The sequence below is a fragment of the Tachyglossus aculeatus genome, chromosome 27 (assembly GCF_015852505.1).
Source record: "Tachyglossus aculeatus isolate mTacAcu1 chromosome 27, mTacAcu1.pri, whole genome shotgun sequence".
NCBI classification, from domain to species: domain Eukaryota; kingdom Metazoa; phylum Chordata; class Mammalia; order Monotremata; family Tachyglossidae; genus Tachyglossus; species Tachyglossus aculeatus.
The window spans coordinates 1,885,557-1,907,350 of NC_052092.1; the positions used below are offsets into that span (position 1 = coordinate 1,885,557).

General features: G+C 48.5%; 1 protein-coding gene across 2 annotated transcripts in view; it reads right to left on the minus strand.

Annotated features, from left to right (window-relative positions):
• The window catches only part of EXD3 (exonuclease 3'-5' domain containing 3), a 263,251-nt gene that overhangs the window by 216,660 nt on the left and 24,797 nt on the right, over nt 1-21,794 (minus strand). The window contains exons 3-4 of one of the 2 annotated variants that reach the window (XM_038767866.1): nt 16,141-16,230; nt 14,542-14,631 (exon numbers count right to left, since the gene is read on the minus strand). In XM_038767866.1, the coding sequence (XP_038623794.1) occupies nt 14,542-14,631; nt 16,141-16,177 (127 nt within the window). In that variant the 5' untranslated portion in view covers nt 16,178-16,230. The remainder of the gene's footprint in view (nt 1-14,541; nt 14,632-16,140; nt 16,231-21,794) is intronic. The other variant, XM_038767867.1, reaches the window with a different exon arrangement.

Here is a 21,794-nt window from a genome sequence, read left to right on the forward strand (position 1 = left end):
ACACAGTAAGCGCTCAATAAATACGATTGATTGATTGATTGATGGATCAAGTGCTCAAGGAATACAGATCCAAGACCATAGGCAACGCAGAAGGGAGGAAAACAGGAAAAATTAGAGCTTCATCAGGGAAGGCCTCCTGAATGAGATGTGACTTTAGTAGGGCCAGACTAAGCGCTTGGGACACTACAACAGAGTCAGTAGACATGTCCCCTGCGTTTAAAGAGCTTACAGTCTCCTGTGTGCAAAACCCAGAACTAAGCATCGTGGCTTAGCGGATAGAGCCCCGTCCTGGGAATCAGCAGACCTAGGTTCTCATCCTGGTTGCGCCATCTGTCCCGCTGTGTGTGTGACCCTGAGCAAGTCATTTCACTTCTCTGGGCCTCATTTACCTCATGGGAGAAAAGGGGATGAAGACTGTGAGCCCCATGTGGGACGGGGACTGCGTCCAACCTGAATAGCCTGTAACGACCCCAGACCGGGCACGTGGTAAGTGCTTAAATACCGTAAAATAAAAAAGTTAGTGTTAAGTGCTTAACAAATAACATAAAATAAAAAAGTTAGTGCTAGAAATGGACTGGGCTTTCAGCCTGACAGGCGGCGGGCTGCAATGAGCGTTTAGGAAAGCGGCCTGACCTCTCTGCGTGTCCGTTTTAGGTTTCGCCAACTGCAGAGTTTGAGAATCGCCCGGCCCTCACCCCTAATTCCCTCGCTGTGAGGATTTCTGGGTTTGCGGGTTTGGAGCGAGCTGGAATTCCTAGGGAGGAAAGCAATATTCTCAGTGCTAATGACGAGGGGGGCGATTAAAAGGGTGCAGAAGTTCAACCCTGTGGGAGTTTATGAGGCCAAGGCGTTGTAAATGCACAGGCCGGGCTGGGATTCTATGAGAAGCAGCGTGGCTTGGTGGAAGGAGCCCGGCCTTGGGAGTCAGAGGTCATGGGTTCTAATCCCACCTCCGCCTCTGCTCTGCTGCGTGACTTTGGACGAGTCACTTCACTTTTCTATGCCTCAGTTACCTCATCTGTAAAACGGGGGATGAAGATTGTGAGCCCCACGTGGGACAACCTCATTACTTGCTATCTACCCCAGCACTTAGAACAGTGCTTGGCACATAGTAAGCACTTACAAATACCATAATTATTATTATTATTCTACTTCGCCAACTCCTAGCCCTTCCTCAGTCCTACGAAGCAGAGGACTTGACCTTCATTCATTCCTTCATTCAATTGTATTTATCGAGCGCTTACTGTGTGCAGGGCACTGTACTAAGCGCTTGGGAAGTACAAGTTGGCCTTCCCGACTTCATTCATTCATCTTCTAGACTGTGAGCCCACTGTTGGGTAGGGACTGTCTCTATATGTTGCCAACTTGTACTTCCCAAGCGCTTAGTACAGAGCTCTGCACACAGTAAGCGCTCAATAAATACGATTGATTGATTGATTGTTGGGTAGGGACTGTCTCTATATGTTGCCAACTTGTACTTCCCAAGCGCTTAGTACAGTGCTCTGCACACAGTAAGCGCTCAATAAATATGATTGATTGATTCATTCATTCAATCGTATTTATTGAGCGCTTACTGTGTGCAAAGCACTGTACTAAGCGCTTGGGAAGTCCAAGTTGGCCTTCTTCGTGACTGATTTATTTCTATTAAAGGCTGTCTTCCCCTCTAGACTGTAAGCTCGTTGTGGGTAGGGAATGTGTCTGCTTCTTGTTATACTGTACTCTCCCAAGCGACTAGTACAGTACTCTGCACAGAGTAAGCGCTCAGTAAATACAACTGAATGATGATTTATTTCTATTAAAGGCTGTCTCCCCTTCTAGACTGTAAGCTCGTTGTGGGTAGGGAATGTGTCCGATTCTTGTTATACTGTAGTCTCCCAAGCAACTAGTACAGTACTCTGCACAGACTAAGCGCTCAGTAAATACAACTGAATGAATGAAAATGAAATGCTCTTGCGCCAGAGTCCGGGAATCAAACAGAAAAGTTCATTCTACCCAATCCCCTGACAGGACCTCTCCGCCTCATAATGTGAAGTCATGATAATAATATGAAGTCATAATAATAATAATAATAATAGTTATTTATTAAGCACCTTATCTTGTGCTAAGATCCAAGTCTGGTCAGACACAGTCCCTGTCCCACACGAAGCTCTCAGTCTAAGCAGAAGGGAAAGCAGGTACTGAATCCCCATTTTACAGAAGAGGAAACAGAGGCCCAGAGGAAGGGAAGTGACCTGTATATACGTATATATGTTTGTACATATTTATTACTCTATTTATTTATTTATTTTACTTGTACATATCTATTCTATTTATTTTATTTTGTTAGTATGTTTGGTTTTGTTCTCTGTCTCCCCCTTTTAGACTGTGAGCCCACTGTTGGGTAGGGACTGTCTCTATATGTTGCCAATTTGTACTTCCCAAGCGCTTAGTACAGTGCTCTGCACACAGTAAGCGCTCAATAAATACGACTGATGATGACGATGATGATGACGACTTGTCCAAGGTCACGCAGCGGACGCGCGACGGAGGAGGGATTTGAACTCCCAGGCCTGCGCTCTTCCCACAGGACCACGCTGCTTTCCAGGGCCGAGCGGACAGGGAAATGGAAATGGAAAAGACATTAATTTTGCATGTATGAAATGCATTTCATATTTCTAGAAATGGAAACCACATTTAACCGCTTTCAGTCGTTCACTCGGAAGAATCTTGTTTCCTCCTCCCCTGTTAGGCTGTGCTTTCTGAGGGGAAATCACTTGCGAGGGACTCCAGAAAAGCAGGTCAGGAACGGCGGGAAGGCATTTCATGCCTTTTCCGGCGTCAGCACGATCAACCTCACTAGCTGACTTTGGGAGCTATTTATTACTATTTATTTCTCTATTTTATTTATTTATCTTACTTGTACATATCTATTCTATTTATTTTATTTTGTTAGTATGTTTGGTTTTGTTCTCTGTCTCCCCCTTCTAGACTGTGAGCCCGCTGTTGGGTAGGGACTGTCTCTATGTGTTGCCAACTTGGACTTCCCAAGCGCTTAGTATAGTAAGCACTCAATAAATGCAACTGATTGATTGATTGATTGATTGGGAGCGTGTGGCAGTGGAATGGGAGGGACTCAATCCCAAGGGGAAAATCCACCAGCCCTTCACGAGTATTTTTTTTTTTTGGTGGTATTGCTCTATGTGCCAGACACTGTACTAAGCACTGGGGTAGATACTAGGCTGGATTCAGTCCCTGTCCCACGTTTTAGTCCCCCATTTTACGGATGAGGGAATCGAGGCCCAGAGAAGTGAAGTGACTTGCCCAAGGTGACACACCGCAGATGAGTGGCAGAGCTGGGATTAGAACCCAGGCCCTTCTAGGTGTCGCGTCTGGCTTCTAGGAGAAGCAACGTGGCTCAGTGGAAAGAGCCCGGGCTTTGGAGTCAGAGGTCATGGGTTCAAATCTCGGCTCCGCCAATTATCAGCTGGGTGACTTTGGGCAAGTCACTTAACTTCTCTGGGCCACAGTTCCCTCATCTGTAAAATGGGGATTAAGACTGTGAGCCTCCTGTGGGACAACCTGATCACCCTGTAACCTCCCCAGTGCTTAGAACAGTGCTTTGCACATAGTAAGCGCTTAATAAATACCATCATCATCATCATCTGGGTCTCAGTTACCTCATCTGTAAAATGGGGATTAAGACTGTGAGCCCCCCATGGGACAACCTGATCACCTTGTAACCTTCCCAGTGCTTAGAACAGTGCTTTGCACATAGTAAGCGCTTAATAAATGCCATCGTTATTATTATTATTATTACATAATAAGCACTTGCCATGTCACTTCTCTGTGCCTCAGTGACCTCGTCTGTAAAACGGGGATGAAGACTGTGAGCCCCACGTGGGACAACCTGATTACCTTGTACTTCCCCCAGTGCTAGGCACCTAGTAAGCGCTTAACAAATGCCATCATCTTCATTATTATTATTGTTATTATTATTAAGAAGAAGAAGAAATACCGTAGTTATTATTACTCTGACTTCCAAGACTTTTAGACTGTGAGCCCACTCTTTTAGACTGTGAGCCCACTGTTGGGTAGGGACTGTCTCTATCTGTTGCCAACTTGTACTTCCCAAGTGCTTAGTACAGTGCTCTGCACACAGTAAGCGCTCAATAAATATGATTGATTGATTGACTGTGCTGTAACCACTCGGCTCGCTGCTTTTTGATCGAGCCAACTCATCCATTTGGTGTCTGATCATTCCCCCTTTTCCAGTAGCCACACGCTCACTCCCGACCCATTTTCCACTGTGGCGGAGTTAAACCCAACACAGGATTCTCCCCAGAAGGGAGACGTCGCCGAGGGGCCGAGAAGAGGAAATGGGCCTATTGGCTTCTTCGTCGGGGATCTCGCCACGAATCAATCAATCCATGGGTCTATCGTATTTTCTGAGTGTTTACTGGGTGCGGAGTGCTTGGGAGAGTACGATATAATAATTACGGGATTATTATAGATCAGCGGGATAAATATCATCATCATCATCCATCGTATTTATTGAGCGCTTACTGTGTGCAGAGCACTGTACTAAGCGCTTGGGAAGTCCAAGTTGGCAACATAGAGACAGTCCCTACCCAGCAGTGGGCTCACAGTCTAAAAGGGGGGAGGACAGAGGACAAAACCAAACATACTAACAAAATAAAATAAATATAATCATATATAATATATAATAAATATAAATATATATATAATATAAATATCGTATAAATATATAATAAATATAATAATTATAATACTCAGCAAAGAGGTTTCGGGCCTGGATGCCACTAGATCACCTCGCCCCCTCCGACCTCACTTAGCTACTCTCCTATTCCAACCCATCCCGCACACTTCACTCCTCTATGGCCAATCTCCTCATCCGTCTCGCCGCCGACCTCCCGCCCAGCTCCCGCCTCCGGCCTGGAACGCCCTTCCCTCTCCAAATCCGACGCACACTGACTCTCCTCACTTTCAAATCCTTATTGAAGGCCCATTCATTCATTCATTCAATCGTATTTATCGAGCGCTTACTGTGTGCAGAGCACCGTACTAAGCGCTTGGGATGTACAAGTTGGCAACATATCATCATCATCAATCGTATTTATTGAGCGCTTACTGTGTGCAGAGCACTGTACTAAGCGCTTGGGAAGTACAAGTTGGCAACATATAGAGACGGTCCCTACCCAACAGTGGGCTCACAGTCTAAAAGGGGGAGACAGAGAACAAAGCCAAACATACTAACAACATAAAATAAATAGAGCCTAATCGGGGAAGGACTCTTGGAGGAGATGTATATATGTATACATGTATATCTACCTGTATATATGTATATATGTTTGTACATATTTATTACTCTATTTATTTATTTATTTTACTTGTACATATCTATTCTATTTCTTTTATTTTGTTAGTATGTTTGGTTTTGTTCTCTGTTTCCCCCTTTTAGACTGTGAGCCCACTGTTGGGTAGGGACTGTCTCTATATGTTGCCAATTTGTTCTTCCCAAGCGCTTAGTACAGTGCTCTGCACATAGTAAGCGCTCAATAAATACGATTGATGACGATGATGATGATAGAGGGGGAGCCAGACATTAAATAAAAATGTATAATGCCTCATTTAAAGGTATGGACGTAAGTGCGGCGGGGTTGAGGGTGGGAGGTGAATATCAAATGGTAGGTGAGCACTTGGGAGAGGACAATAGAACAATAAACAGACACATTTACTACCCACAGCGATTATTAATAATAGGCAGGGGGGAAATCCTGGGCACGGTGAGTGCCCAGTGAATACTGCTGATTGACGAAAAGCGCGGCGTGGCTCAGTGAGAAGCAGCAGGGTTAGGTGGGTAGAGCCTGGGCCCTGGAGTCAGAAGGACCTGGGTTCTAATTCCGCTTCTGCCACATCTGCTGTGTCACCTCGGGCAAGTCACTTCACTTCTCTGGGCCTCACTCCCTCGTCTGTCAAATGGGGATTAAGAGTGGGAACCCTACGTACGACAGGGACTGTGTCCAACCTGATTAACTTGTATCTACTTGTACATGTTGCCAACTTGTACTTCCCAAGCGCTTAGTACAGTGCTCTGCACACAGTAAGCGCTCAATAAATACGATTGATTGATTGATTGATCTACCCCAGAGCTTAGAACGGCGCTTGACACGGAGTAAAAGCTTTAACGAGTCTTGTCTCGTCTTACGCTCTCTACTCGTCTCCGACCCATGGCGACACCACGGATGCATCGTTCCCACACCCCCTCGCTTCCAAAATAATAATAATAATAATAATGTTGGTATTTGTTCAGTGCTATGTGCAAAGCACTGTTCTACGCGCTGGAGAGGGATACAAGGTGATCAGATTGTCCCACGTGGGGCTCACAGTCTTAATCCCCATTTTCCAGATGAGGGAACTGAGGCCCAGAGAAGTGAAGTGACTTGCCCGAAGTCACACAGCTGACAAGTGGCGGAGCTGGGATTTGAACCCACGGCCTCTGACTCCAGAGCCCGGGCTCTTTCCACTGAGCCACGCTGCTTCCCAGCATCCGCAATCATTCCGGTAGTGAATCCATATTTCTTGGTAAAAATACAGAAGTGGTTTCCCCATTGCCTTCTTCTGCGCAGTAACAAATACCACAATTATTATTCTAATTATTATAATGCTCCAACTCCGACGAAAATCACATCCACGGGTCCCGGGGTCTTCCCTCCCGCCCACCCCAAAATGAGGGTTTGGGGAGGGCCAGAGCCGGTGAACTCCTGGTGGCTCTAGATTTCACCGAGGTCAAGAGCAGACACTCTCTGCGGAGCACTTCAAAAACGGCCTCCCATTCATTTTCAATTACTGGGAAGAAGGCCTCGCCCTGAACCCACAGTTACTAGGCTCTCCGGGGCTTGATTAATCACAATGCATTGTCCCGGGCTGCAAAACTGACCCCGGGCTTCAGGCTGGGAAAGCAAAATACTTCAACTCCGGGGCGGGGGGCTGCGAGAGGAATGCCACAGGGGTGAGGAAGGGCCCGATCCATGGGAGGAACCGTATTTCTTCTCCTCCTAACGGTGACGTCGAATTTGTTTTCCCACTTGGAGCACGTAGCCGAGCGTTCTATCTAAGGAACAGAATGGAAACCCCAGGCATTGTCTCGGACTTGGCTGGGGTTCAGATCGGCGCTGAGGGTTTAATTCTAGGAAGTGAGTGGCCAGGAATTTTCGGATGCCGAAAGGCCCCCTTCTTTCTTTCTGATTCGCTGTTTGCTTTGGAAGTGGCCGAGCGGCTATTGTTTACTCCAGAAGGTGGTCAGTGTCTAAGCAGGGAGAGTGGGGAGAGGCTGAGAGAGAAGGAGAGATGGAGAGAGAGAGAGAGAGAGAGAAGGGAGAGGGGGAAGAGGGAATCTTTGAGAGATGGGGACAAAGTTGGGGGGAGAGATGAAGGGAGAGAAGTGGCGGGGAGAGCGGGAGTGAGAAAGGGAGACACGGAGAAAGGGGGTGAGGGAGAGAGGGGAGTGAGGGGGAAGAAAGAGGAAGGGGGAAAGGGGGAGATAGTGGGAGAGAGAGGGGGAGAGAGGGAGAAAGGGAGATGGGGAGAAAGGAGGTGATGGAGTGAGAGAGAGAGAGGAGGGAGAGAGGGGAATAAGGGAATGAGGGAAAGAGAGGGGGAGAGAGAGGAAGAGGGGGAGAGGTGATGGGAGAAAGAGGGAGACAGAGTGAGAAAGGGAGATGGAGAGAAAGGTGGCAGAGTGAGGGTTGGGGGGGGGAATGAGGGAGTGAGGAAGCGGGAGGGGGAAGGGAGGGGGAAAAGCAGAGATGGTGGGAGATGGGGAGAGAGGGTGGATGAGGGAATGATTGGGGGAGAGAAGGGGGAGAAAGAGGGAGGGGGAAGAGAGGGAGAGACAGTGGGAGAAAGACAAGAGACAGTGTGTGAGGGACTGGGAGAGATGGAGAGAGAAGGAGAAGGGGTAGAGAGAGGGAATGAGAAATGGGGGAGAGAGAGAGGGAGAGACAAAAGAGCAGAGAGAGAGAGGAAGAGAGAGGCAGGGGTGAGGGGGAGAAAGAGCGGAGGGGAAACGAGGAGAGAAAGACCAGCGGCTGGATGAAAAGAGCGGGGAACGAAGTGAGAGAATAGCTCGGCCAGACCAAATGTAGTTTGGCTTGAGTGATTACATCTGTTGTAGAGCCCTCGGCTTGCTCTCTCATTGCTGAGAGATTGTTTGAATTCTGCCTACAAGGTCTCCCAAATTCCCAAGGAAGGCTTCAGTTTAAATGCGAAAACTTTGAACGGGCTGAACTCGGGTTACACTAAATTTGTGAGTTTTTAGCTCCATCTGTCAGGGGAAGAGGCAGCTTTGCGGAGAACCGCTTCGGTGTTAAGTTGACGTTTCAACAGGGAAACGTTTCCAGTGGTTTCTGGGGAGCGGAGGAGAAAAATCTTTTTCCGCCGTCTTCGCTCCCCCATCACCATTTGCACGGAAAGGGGGCCGACGAGCGATGAGTGGAGAGGCACAACCAGAAAATCCCAAATACTCCCAATCCGTCCTCCGTGCGAAATCCAAATCCAGCCGTTACCAAAACCGACAGGCATTTGAGGAAAAAAGAAGGAAACCGAGTCGAAAGCCCCGAAGAATAGTTGCAATAGAAAATGCTCTGTTTCTTTTTTGGTTGGGATTAAAACCCAAGTCCTTTTGACGACCAGGCCCGTATTCATTCAATCATATTTATTGAGTGCTTACTGTGTGCAGAGCACTGTACTAAGTGTTTGGGGAAGCACAAGCGAATAGTAATGACTGTGGTATATGTTAAGCACTTACTAGGCCCTGAGTGCCTGCCATACGCTGAAAATGATAAAAGTGTATTTAAGCGCACGCTATGTGCCAAGCACTTTACTAAGCAGGCAATGCAGGAGATTCAAGCTAATCATGTGGAACACTGTATGCAGAGCACTCATTCAATCGTATTTATTGAGTACTTACTGTGTGCAGAGCACTGTACTAAGTGCTGCATTAAATGCTTGGAAGAAGGCAATGCAACAGAGTTGGTAGACTCATTCCCTGCCGGCAAGGAGCTTACAATCTAGAGGGGGAGACAGACATTAATAGGAATAAATAAATTACGGATATGTTCAGTAGTGCTGTGGGGCTGAGGGCGGGGGCAAATCAGGGTGATGCAGAGGGGGTGGGAAAAGAGGAAATGAGGGCTTAGTCAGGGAAGGCCTCTTGAGCCTACTGTTGGGTAGGGACCGTCTCTATATGTTGCCAACTTGTACTTCCCAAGCGCTTAGTACAGTGCTCTGCACACAGTAAGCGCTCAATAAATACGATTGATTGATTGACTGATTGGGGGAGACGGGACAGATAAGATGGAGGCACAAGATAGAGAAGCAGTGTGGCTCAGTGGAAAAAGCCCAGGCTTTGGAGTCAGAGGTCATGGGTTCAAACCCCGACTCTGCCAATTGTCAGCTGTGTGGCTTTAGGCAAGTCACTTCACTTCTCTGTGCCTCAGTTCCCTCATCTGTAAAATGGGGATTAAGACTGTGAGTCCCCCAGGGGACAACCTGATCACCTTGTAACCTCCACAGCGCTTAGAACAGTGCTTGGCACATAGTAAGCGCTTAATAAATGCCATCATCATCACAGTGAGAAGGTTTGCCTTAGAGGAGCGAAGTGTGCAGGCCGGGTTGGAGGAGGAGAGGAGCGAGGTGAGGTAGGAGGGGGCGAGGCGATGGAGGGCTTCAGCGGATGGTGAGGACTTTCTGTTTGATGTGGAGGTGGGCGGGCGACCACCTGAGGGTCTTGAAGAGTGGGGATGGGCCTGGAAAAGTGTCGTTGGCTCAGATGCTTTCCCGACTCCGGGAGGGAGGGGCGTTGGGAACACCGATCCCGGGGGGACTGAAGGGAAAATTCTAAGCCGAGGAGTCGAGGGGGTCCGGGCGGGTGTGATCCAGGGGTCTCAGCCGCACATGGGCTGAGGGGATGAAGGCCGTTTTGGTCAGAGGGTTGGGGAGGTTAACGATCGAGACCCTAGACGGGCTCCCCACGGAGACCCCCCGCTTTCATCTCCCAGGAGAGCAGCCCACCCGGAGAAACCATTTCAGCCCTGGACCTCGCAGAAGAGCTTCAAACTACTTGAGGGGTGAGGAGCTGGGAGTCCAAGGGGCCTAGCCCGGGCGACCGCCCCGAGGGGCCCGGTTCCAGAGCCCTTCCCGAAAATAGAAAATAGGTGGGAGTGCCCTCCCCTGACATCAGCCCGGGCCTGCTCTTGCCCCAGCCCTGAGCACTCAGCCCCCAGCCCCTAGGGTCCCCCCGGCCCCCGTCCGTCGGACTCGCATGACCCCGGGAGAAGGAATGAGGCCTCGATTCCCACGGGCCCTCAGTGAGAACATCATAAAAGCTGAACTTTAGCCCTCTTGACGGGGAGGCCGATGTCCGGCCTCTGCCGGAGCCTCACGGCGCTGAGGAGCTCGCCTCTTGTTTGTTTTCCTCGCCCTCCGTCCAAGGAAGACGGTTCCACATTCTTTGCCGGCCCCTTCTGCCCCCTCCTCCCCGCAGACCCCTGCCCCTCCCCGTCTCAGAAATGCAGGAAGGAAGTCCTTGCAAAAGCTGAACCAAAACCAACTCACACATACACACACACACTTCCAACTTAAAAAACTGCCCCAAATTTGGATGGAACTTCAGCGGCAGTTTTACAGCCAGGAGGCCTGGGAGCCATAAGAAATGAAATGGTCTCGTTAAGAACACCATTCCCAGAGGGCTGAACGCTCTTCGGTTGCTTCCTGGCACAACCTTTCTTCCGGAAACCTTGCTACCCATTATCATTCAATCATATTTATTGAGCATCTACTGGGTGCAAAGCACCGTGCTACGCGCTTAGCGGGGGTCCTTGTTGAGTGCTTACTTGGATGCAGGGCACGGAGCAAATTCATTCAATCACATTTATTGAGCACTTACTTGGGTGCAGGGCACAGAGCAAATTCATTCAATCATATCTATTGAGTGCTTACTGTGTGCAGAGCACTGTACTAAGCGCTTGGGGAAGCACAAGTGAATAGTAATGACTGTGGTATCTGTTAAGCGCTTACTATGTGCCAGACCCTGTACTAAGCGCTGGGGTGGATACAGCGTAGCTTAGTGGAAAGAGCCCGGGCTTGGGTGTCAGGAGTTGTGGGTTCTAATCCCGGCTCCGCCACTCGTCAGCTGTGTGACTTTGGGCAGGTCACTTAACTTCTCTGGGCCTCAGTGACCTCATCTGCAAAATGGGGATTAAGACTGTGAGTCCCATGTGGGAAAACCTGAATACCTTGCATCTACCCCGGCACTTAGAATAGTGCTTGGCACATAGTAAGCGCTTAACAACTACCGTTATTATTATTATTATTATTATTATTATTATTATTATTATTATTATTAAAGATGCATTTGTTTCTGGTTCTTTAGAGAATTCTAGAATCAATTTATCTAGGGCTAAAACATGAGCCAGGATATGAGAGCAGACCGATTCAACTGCTACGAAGATCACAGTTTCTAGAACGGAACGGAGACCCGCAAAGGAGAGCGATGAGAACCAGACGTGGCCGTGCCACAGACCCGAGTTTCAAAACTGGAGTCTTCGACTTCCAATTATAGTTCCCTCAATTATGACTTTAGACTAAATATTCCACGCAGACTGCCTAGCCAGGACTGTGTTTGGCCTGGGGTCACTTGTGTTTTGAATGAATAAAGACGATAATGATGTCCTGGTGTTCTATTCTCCTTTTCCTTTCTGCCAAGAATGTTCCCCCACACAACTGCCCGCCCTGTTGCCAACGAGCCAGAAATGCCCGCTGTCACTCCAGTGAGACTTTTTTTTTTATTCACGACTGGATGTTTAAGGTGAAGTTCCCCTGAGTTTCCCACCCCCATTTTTTGATCTGCACACTTGAGCACTATCCTGAGTTCTTGGAAATGCTCTCGCTCTGTCAGTTCCTCTCAGGCCACTGGTTAATGAGGAAAAAGATTCTCTAATTTGGGCAACTATTAAACTCTTTTCTGGATCCGTTTTGTCTGGTTACACTTTTCTCAGGTGGAGGAAAATTCAGGAGTTTTGCGCTCTCTCTCACTCCCCCTCTCTCTGTCTCTCCCTCTATCTCCCTCTTTCGCTCTGTCTCTTTCCTCTCTGTTTCTCTCATTCACTCTTACTCTCTGTTTCTCTTTCACTCACTCCCTCTGTTTCTCTCCCTTTCTTTCTCTCTCCCTCTTTCTTTCTCTCCATTTCTCTCATTCACTCTCTTCCTCTCTGGCCCTTTCTCTCTCTCTATTTCTGTCTCCCTCTTTCCTTCTCTGTCTCCCTCTTTCTCTCTCTCTGCCTCTCCCATTCACTCTCTCTGTCCCTCTCTGTCTTTCACTCACTCTCTCTACTTCTCTCCTTCTCTCTCTTCTCTCTCTCTATCTCTCTCTCTGTCTCTCTCATTCACTCTCTCCTCCTCAGAGCTCCAGGAAGAAAGCACTGGCAAAGTCTCTTTTGGTGTCCAGCTGACTTCTGAGCATATTTCCAAGCAGAGAGAAGACACACATTTCACGTATTCATTCCAGAGGCTGCAGTGGCCAAGCTGCCAGACTTTGTGCTCAAACTGGGATTATTAATAATAATAATAATATTACAATAATATAATAATAGTTGCATTTAATAATAATTATTGTTTTGGTATTTGCTAAACGCTTACTATGTGCAAAGCACTATTCTAAGCACTGGGGTTGATACAGGGTAATCAGGTTGTCCCATGTGGGGCTTACAGTTTTAATCCCCATTTTACAGATGAGATAGGCACAGAGAAGTTAAGTGACTTGCCCAAAGTCACACAGCTGATAAGTGGCGGAGCCGGAATTAGAACCCATGACCTCTGACTCCCAAGCCCGTGCTCATTCCACCGAGCCACATCTCTATTTGTTGAGTGTTTCCTATGTGCCAGGCACTATATTAAGCACTGGGGTGGATACAAGCAAATCGGGTTGGACACAGTCCCTGCCCCATGTGGGGCTCACAGTCTTCATCCCCATTTTACAGATGAGGGAACTGAGGCCCAGAGACGTGAAGTGACTGGCCCACGGTTGCACAGCAGACAAGTGGGAGAGCTGGGCCTGATCCCTGAGCTGCATCTGCTGGCATCCAGTGCGGTTGCCCCCGGTCCTATTCCCCGGCCGGGCGGGAGGGCCGCCTCTCAACGCTTAGCACGTGCTTTCACTTTTCTTAATCGACGGCTGCACTGAGTAAATGAATCTTAAATGGAAATTAATGGTCGTGGGGTCGGCGAGACCGAGGGCGATAAAAGGGAGTTTAGGAGATCCTGATGGATGGTGTCACAATGGTTCAGGGATTCACACGCATCAAACATGGGGCGAGAGGCAGTAACACCGGCCCTGACACAAGGGCAGGTGAGAGACACCGGCGATGTGTCTGTTTATTGCTCTACTGTCCTCTTCCAAGCGCTTAGTACAGTGCTCTGCACACAGTAAGCGCTCGATAAATACCATTATGAATGATACGGTCTAGTGGAAAGAGTCTGGGACCTGGGAATCTGAGGACTTCTAGAACGGAAGCTCATTGTGGGCAGGGAATGTGTCTGGTGTAGAGTTCGGTTGGACTCTCCCAAGTGCTCTGCACCTGGTAAGCGCTCAATGAATACGCTTGACTGACCTGGGTTGTAATTCCAATTCTGCCACTTGCCGGTTGCGTGACTTTGGGCAAGTCACGTGACTTCTCTGGGCCTGTTACCTCATGTGTAAAATGGGGATTAACCAAGCAATCGATCAATCAATCAAGCGCTTCCTGCGTGTGGAGCACTGTGCTTGGGAGAGGACAATTTAACAGAGTTGACAGACACGTTTCCTGCCCACCACAAGCGAACAGTCTGGGGGGAGACCGATATTAATATCAATAAATGGCATGTACGATACGTGCTGCGGGGCTGAGGGAATAAAGGGGAGCAAATCCATGTCCAAGGGGGACGCAGAAGGGAGTGGAAGAAGAGGAAAGGAAGGATTGGTCAGGAAAAACTTTTTGGGGGAAAAGTGCCTTCAATAAAGCTTTGAAGGTGGGAGAGTAAGATGGTTGAGTGCTTTAAAGCAGATGTAAGGAATTTCTGTTCGAGGCAGAGGTGGATGGATAACTACTGGAGGTTCCTGAGGAGTGGGGAAACACGTCCTGAAAGTTTCTGTAGACAAATAAGCCGGGCAACAGAGCGGATTATGGACCGGAGTGGGGAGAGACAGGCGGCAGGAAGGTCAGCAAGGAGGCTGATACAATAATCAAAGTGGGACAGGATAAGTGCTTGGATTAACACGGTCGCAGTTTGGATGGAGAGGCAAGGGCAGAACTTAGCGATGTTAAAGTTAAACCTACAGGTCTTAGTGAGAGATTCGGTATATGGGATGTCAGTTTTGGTGCTCCGAGGCAGGCGAGAGAGCCCAGAAGTCACGGGGGAGAAGCCAGGGTGAAATCCCTGCTGGATGGAGACATAAATTCGGCAAGGGGTAGAAGAGATATACATCCGGAAAGGCAGGAAACTCACCGGCCATGCTGACAATGGGATAGCTTTCCTTGTCTATTTTTTCATGGCACCGAGGCACCACGAAAGGGTTTCTCCCCACCAAATAAAATTCTAGAAAGAAAAGCACAATGATTTTTTTTAAGGTATTTGTGGAGCGCTTACTAGGTGCCAGGCACCGTACTAAGCACTGGGGTAGATACAAGCTAATCAGGTCGGACACAGTCCCTGTCCCACATGACGCTCACGGTCTTCATCCCCATTTTACAGATGAGGTAACCAGGGCACAGGGAAGTTAAGAGACCGGCCCGAGGTCACACGACAGACAGGGGGTGGAGCAGAGATTAGAACCCAGGTCCTTTAGACTCCCAGGCCTGTGCTCTATTCACTAGGCATCACTGCTTCTCCTGTGATGTGATGTCAGAACAAATAGTTTGGCATCTGCATGGGGCATTGAACCCGATGTGAATAATACCATCTGAAAGGTTCACCCAGAGCACACGTTATTATTGTTATTATTATCATCTTTTAAAGCACTTACTATGTTCCCAGGGCCGGGGCTGATCCAAGCTAATCAGGTTGGACACAATCCCTTCCGCACATGGGACTCACAATCTTAATCCCCATTTTATAGAAGAGGAAACTGAGGCCCAGAGAAGTGAAATGACTCACCCAAAGTCACATAGCAGACCCATGAAAAAGCCCATTCTAATAATAATAATAATAATAATAATAATAATAATGGCATTTATTAAGCGCTTACTATGTGCAAAGTACTGTTCTAAGCACTGGGGACATTACAAGGCAATCAGGTTGTCCCACAGGGGCTCATAGTCTTCATCCCCAATTTACAGATGAGGGAACTGAGGCCCAGAGAAGTTAACTGACTTGCCCAAAGTCACACAGCTGACAATTGACTCAATAAATACGACTGAATGAATGAATTGGTGGAGCCGGAATTTGAACCCATGACCTCTGACTCCAAAGCCCATGCTCTTTCCACTGAGCCACGCTGCTTCTCTAAAATAATGTCTCCTCTCTTAAATAACGATACAAATAATAATAAACTTGGTACTTGTTAAGTGCTTACAATGTGCCTAGCGCTGAACTAAACGCCGGGTTGGATACAAGCTCATCATGTTGGACACAGTCCCTGCCCCACGTGGGGCTCACAGTCTTAATCCCCATTTGACTGATGAGGAAACTGAGGCACAGAAAAATGAAGTGACCTGCCCTAGGTCACCCAGCAGCTAAGCATCGGAGCCGGGATGAGAGGCCAGATCCTTTGACTCCGAGGCCCGGGTTCTTTCCTCTAGGCTCCTTTACTTTCCATCATCCCCTTCAGCCTTCCCGAATGTCCCGGGCGTAACAGTTACATCCCCGGAGGCAGGTGAGAGAGGGCGCGCGGCGGGAGAAGTCGGAGAGAAATCATTCACTGATTCGATCGCATTTACTGAGTGCTTACTGTGCGGAGAGCACTGTACTAAGCACTTGGGAGAGTTCAGTACAACGATAAACAGACACATTCCCGGCCCACAGTGAAATTGCTGCTGAATGAAGACTTTAACTCGGTAAAAACAAGGGGAAAAAAGAGATATACATCTGGGAGGGCAGGAAACTCACCGGCCATGCTGACAGTGGAATTGCTTTCCTTGTCCATTCTTTCGTGGAGCTGAGTAGCCAGAATCAGGGTTCTTCCCTCCAAACGAAGCCCTATAAAGAGAAACACGGTGATTTTTTTAAGGTATTCATTGAGCGCTTACTATGTGCCAGGCACTGTACTAAGCACTAGGGTAGATGCAAGTTTATCAGGAGGGACAGTCCCTGTCTCACATGGAGCTCATAGTCTATCTCAGAGTGAGGAGGATTTAATGCCCATTTTCCAGATGGCAAACTGAAGAATGTGTCTGCTTATTGTTCATTTGTCTTCTCCCAAGTGCTTAGTACAGTGCTCCCCACACAGTAAGTGCTCAAGAAGTACAACTGAATGAATGAATGAGGCACAAAAGTGATTTGCCCAAGGTCACACAGCAGACAAGTGGCTGAGCTGAGGATTAGAACCCAGGTCCTCTGACGCCCGGGCTCTTTCCACTAGGCCAACCGCTTCTCTGCTAGGAAGCTATCCCTTAATAATAATAATTGTGGTATTTGTTAAGTGCTTACTATGTGCCAGGCACTGTATTAAGCACTGGCGTGGAGACAGTCCCTGTTCCACAGGGGGCTCAGGGTCTCAATCCCCATTTTACAGAAGAGGTCACTGAGGCCAAGAGAAGTAAAATGACTTGTCCGAGGTCACACAGCGGACAAGTGGCGGAGCCAGGTTTAGAAGCCATAACTCCGTGCTTTCCAGGGTAGTTCCAACCAGGCCAAAAACAGCGGCCTCCCATGTGTTCTCCATGGACCCACTCAGCAATCACACCTTATTTATCCATCCATCCATCGATCGATGGTATTGATTGAGCATGTATGGAACGCAGACCACCTGTGCTAAATGCTTGGGAGGGTACAGGGCAACAGAGTGAGTAAACGCAATCCCTGCCCACAAGGAAATTACAGTCGACACGAGGAGCTGAGGGTCTACGGGAGGAGCTGACAGTAGACAGGAGGAGCTGAGTGTCTACAGGGGAAGCTGACAATCTACAGGAAAGCTGACAGTCTACAGGAGAAGTTGACAGTCTACAGGAGCTGATGGTCTTCAGAAGAAGCTAACAGTCTACAGGAGAAGAAGACAGTCTACCAGAGAAGCAGACAGACTACAGAAGGAGCTGACAATCTACAGGAGAAGCCGAAAGTCTACAGGAGAGCTGACAGAGTTCAGAAGAGCTAACAATCTGCAAAAGAGCTGACAGTCTACAGGAGGAAATCAGCAGTTAGGGAAGGCCTCTTGGAGGAGGTGTGATCGGGGGCTGGTTTTGAAGACAGGTGGAGTGGTGGATTGCCTGATATGAAGGGGTCTAGGCTGACCTGAAAGGTGACGGGCCCTGTCACCTATTTCTTTTTAACGGTATTTAAGTGCTTGCTCTGTGTCAGTCACCGTACTAGGCGACGGGGTAGATGCAAAATCATCAATCCCTGTCCCACATAATAATAGTAATAATAATAATGATGGCATTTATTAAGCGCTTACTATGTGCAATGCACTGTTCTAAGCGCTGGGGAGGTTACAAGGTGATCAGATTGTCCCACGGGGGGCTCAAAGTCTTAATCCCCATTTTACAGATGAGAGAACTGAGGCCCAGAGAAGTTAAGTGATTTGCCCAAAGTCACACAGCTGACACTTGGCGGGGCAGGGATTTGAACCCATGACCTCTGACTCCAAAGCCCGCGCTCTTTCCCCTGAGCCACGCTGCTTCTCCACATGGGGCTCACTGACTCAATCTCCACTTTACAGATGAGGTAACTGAGGCTCAGAGACGTGAAGCGACTTGTCTAAGGTACCCCGACGAGCGGCGGAGCCGGGATTAGAACCCAGATCCTCTGTCTCCCGGGCCTGGGCTCGAACTTCTAGGCTCCGCTGCTTCACACTCGACAGCGGGCGAAGGGGGTGTGATGTGACAGCATAATGCTTTGAGAACTTTTTTCTTCTAAAATTAAAAAAAAAGATAATAAAAAGTGTTTTTCCAAAGAAGGCCAGCGGCCCCCGCCTTGGGTCTGTGGAACCCTGGGTTGAGAAACATTGTCCTATTCTGTGATTAAGAAATAGCCATTGTCTGCTGCTTCTGCTGTCCCAGACTGGATCAGAATTAATCATCCTTTGTTTCTCAGCCAGGAAATGAAGGAAGAGCTCAAGGGAAAGGGCAGAGAATCTTAATCAGTTTTGTTTTGTTTTTATTGTATTTGTTAAGCGCTTACTATGTGCCAGGCACTGTACTGACTGCTGGGGTAGATACAAGCTTAATCGGATCGGCCACGGTCCTTGTCCCTCATGGGGTTCACAGTCTTCATCCCCAAGGCTCAGAGAATAATACTAATAACTGTGGTACTGGATAAGCGCTTATTATGTGCCAGGCACTGTATTAAGTGCTAGGGTAGATACAAGCTTAAACAGGTTTGACATAGTCCCTGTCCCATATGGGGCCCACAGTCTTAATCCCCATTTTTACAGATGAGGGAACGGAAGCACAGAGATAATAGTAATAATTGTGGTTCTGGTTAAGCGCTTACTATGTGCCAGGCACTTTATTGAGCGCTGGGGTGGATACAAGCAATTGGGTTGAACCCAGTCCCTGTCCCACGGAGGCTCACAGTCTCCATCCCCATTTTCCTGATGAGGTCACTGAGGCTCAGAGAAGCAAAGCGACTTGTCCAAGGTCACAGAGCAGATGAGTGATGGAGCCGGAATTAGAACCCGTGACTTTCTGACGCCGGGCTCTAGCCACTCCGCCAATTACACTGATCGATCGATTGTCTACCGTCACTACGATGATCGTAAAACCAAATCTGGGCAGAAGCAGCGTGGCTCAGTGGAAAGAGCCCGGGCTTTGGAATCAGTGGTCATGGGTTCAAATCCCGGCTCCACCACTTGTCAGCTGTGTGACTCTGGGCAAGTCACTTAACTTCTCTGTGCCTCAGTTACCTCATCTGTAAAATGGGGATTAAGACTGTGAGCCCCCTGTGGGACAACCTGATCACCTTGTAACCTCCCCAGAACTAAGAACAGTGCTTTGCATGTAGTAAATGCTTAATAAGTGCCAATATTATCATTATTATTAAGTCACAAATTTCTGGGGCAACAAAACAGGCAGGGGGGTTTCGGAAAGAGCCAGACGGTGAAAATTCTCATTAAACTCCCCCGGGGGTCGACGTTGTCTGCCCTGGCTTTCTGTGAGTCATTAACTCGTAAGAATTCCGTCCCTCTTGGAACCGCGCACCCATAATGGATACCAGAAGAAAGCGCGGGCAAAGAAAAAAAAAGCCCTGACCGCATTGAGACAAATAACTGTGACAGGTTGTCAGATACTGGATCCAGCATGAGGAAGAAATTCCAGCCTGCGAGTTACTGGAAAGAACAACAAAGCCGAGCTGTAGAAAATCCTGCTCTGAAAATCCAGACCAAAGGGACGGGATTCCACAGGGCTAGGATTGTTTTCCGTTTAGATCTTTCTGAAGGGAAGGGGATGGCTTCCATTCCCAGGAGCCAAAGATGTGTGCCTGTGGGGGGCTTCAGGTGGTAACATTTAGGTAACGGAAAGCCCTCGATGTCCCGTAATAATGATAATAATAATCACGGTATTTGTTAAGCGCTTACTATGTGCCGAGCACTTTTCTAAGCAAAACAGAAATTCCTTTTTCTTCAGAAGTCAGCGAGTTGTTTCCGACCCACGGTCACAACTTCTACAGAACATACCACCGGCTTGAAAGCAGTCAATCCCCTCGCCCTCTCCTACCTCGCCTCACTGCTCTCCTACTCCATCCAAGCCCACACGCTTCGCTCATCTTATGCCAACCTACTCGCGAACCCTCCATCTCATCTATCTCGCCGCCGACCTCTCGCCCACTTCCCGCCTCTGGCCTGGAATGCCCTCCCGCCTCATATCCGACAGACAATCCCTCTCTCCCCACCTTATTGAAGGCACATCTACTCCAAGAGGGTTTCCCCGCCCAAGTCCTCATTTCCTCTTTCCCCCTCTCCCTTTTCATCACCCTTGCACTTGGATTTGTTCCCTTTAATTCCCCCCTCCCTCAACCCCACAGCATTTATAGCCTGCCTCTCCCTAGATCGCCGCGGGCAGGGAGCGTGTCTACCAATTCCGTTATACTGCTCTTTCCAAAGCACTTAGTGCGGTGCCCTGCACACAGCAAGTGCTCAATAAATACAATCTGACTGATTCCCAAGTGGCCTTCTGCAGTAGACCCGTCGGGTCTTGACAGAGGGCTCAAGCGAGGCCTTCTCCAGTAGCCCCAGACGGGGTAGAAGAATTCCCTCTATTGTCCACCCACGGATTGTTGGTTGTTTTCTTTCCCGCTCCCAGATTTGAGTCCCGGCCAGATTTCCCGGGACTTGGACAAGATGAATAAGAAAGGAACCCCCCTCCCCCCCCCCAAAAAAAAACCCTCCTTGAACTCAGCGTGGCTATAAACCGCTAAGATCTGACTCCAGAGAAGTGGCTTCATATTGGCAAGGGTCTTTTGGCAGAAAATTGACACAGCAAATGAGCCGGTTGCTTTCCAAATCAGAAGCGGGAATTCGGGGCGGCGAACACTCGGCTCTCTCCGTGTTATCTCCTGAGCTGCTGATCTGAGCCCAAAAGTTACTCCCCCTTCCTCTCCCTTCCCCACTTCTCCCGGCCACTTTTCTTCCTTAAATTCCGCCTCTCCCCATCCGAAAGCTTGCCAGGCTTGTCAGCATTCCTCCGTCACTGGCTGGGAACCTCCCTTCCACCGGGAGCCCGTCGGTAGCGATGGCAGTGGCATTTAAGGACTGTCAAATTCATTCGGTCGTATTTATTGAGCACTCACTTGTGAGCACAGCACTGGACTAAGCGCTTAAATTGGGGCCTAATTGGTGTCAAATTGGTGTCGGGCCATCGCTGAGCTGAGAAGCAGCATGGCCTGCGAGTCAGAAGGACCTGGGTGCTAATCCCGGCTCCGCCACTTGTCTGCTGTGTGACCATGGGCGATTCACTTCCCTTCTCTGGGCCTCAGTTTCCTCACCTGTAAAGTGGGGATGAAGACTGTGAGCCCCATGTGGGGCAGGGACCGTGTCCAACCTGATTATCTTGTATAATAATAATGATGATGGCATTTCATAAGCGCTTACTATGTGCAAAGCACTGTTCTAAGAGCTGGGGAGGTTACAAGGTGATCAGGTTGTCCCATGGGGGGCTCACAGTCTTAATCCCCATTTTACAGATGAGGTAACTAAGGCACAGAGAAGTGAAATGACTTGCCCAAAGTCACACAGCTGACAATTGGCGGAGCCGGCATTTGAACCCATGACTTCTGACTCCAAAGCCCGTGCTCTTTCCACTGAGCCACGCTGCTTCTCTGCCCCTGCACTTCGTACGATGCCTAGCATATAGCAAATGGTCAATAAATACCATTTGAGAAAACAATTAAAAAGAAAGAAAAACAGCCACTGCCCTCAGGTCAATGGCGTTTCCTCAGAGAAAAATCCCACTGAAGAACTAAAGTTTGAAGACCGTGTTTTTCCACGTGTCGTCTATCAGAGACCCGGAATGTCCTAAATGCCGTGTGCTCCTCGTCTCTTCTCAGAATAATAATGATAATAATAATAATCATGGTATTTGTTAAGTGTTTACTATGTATCAAGCACC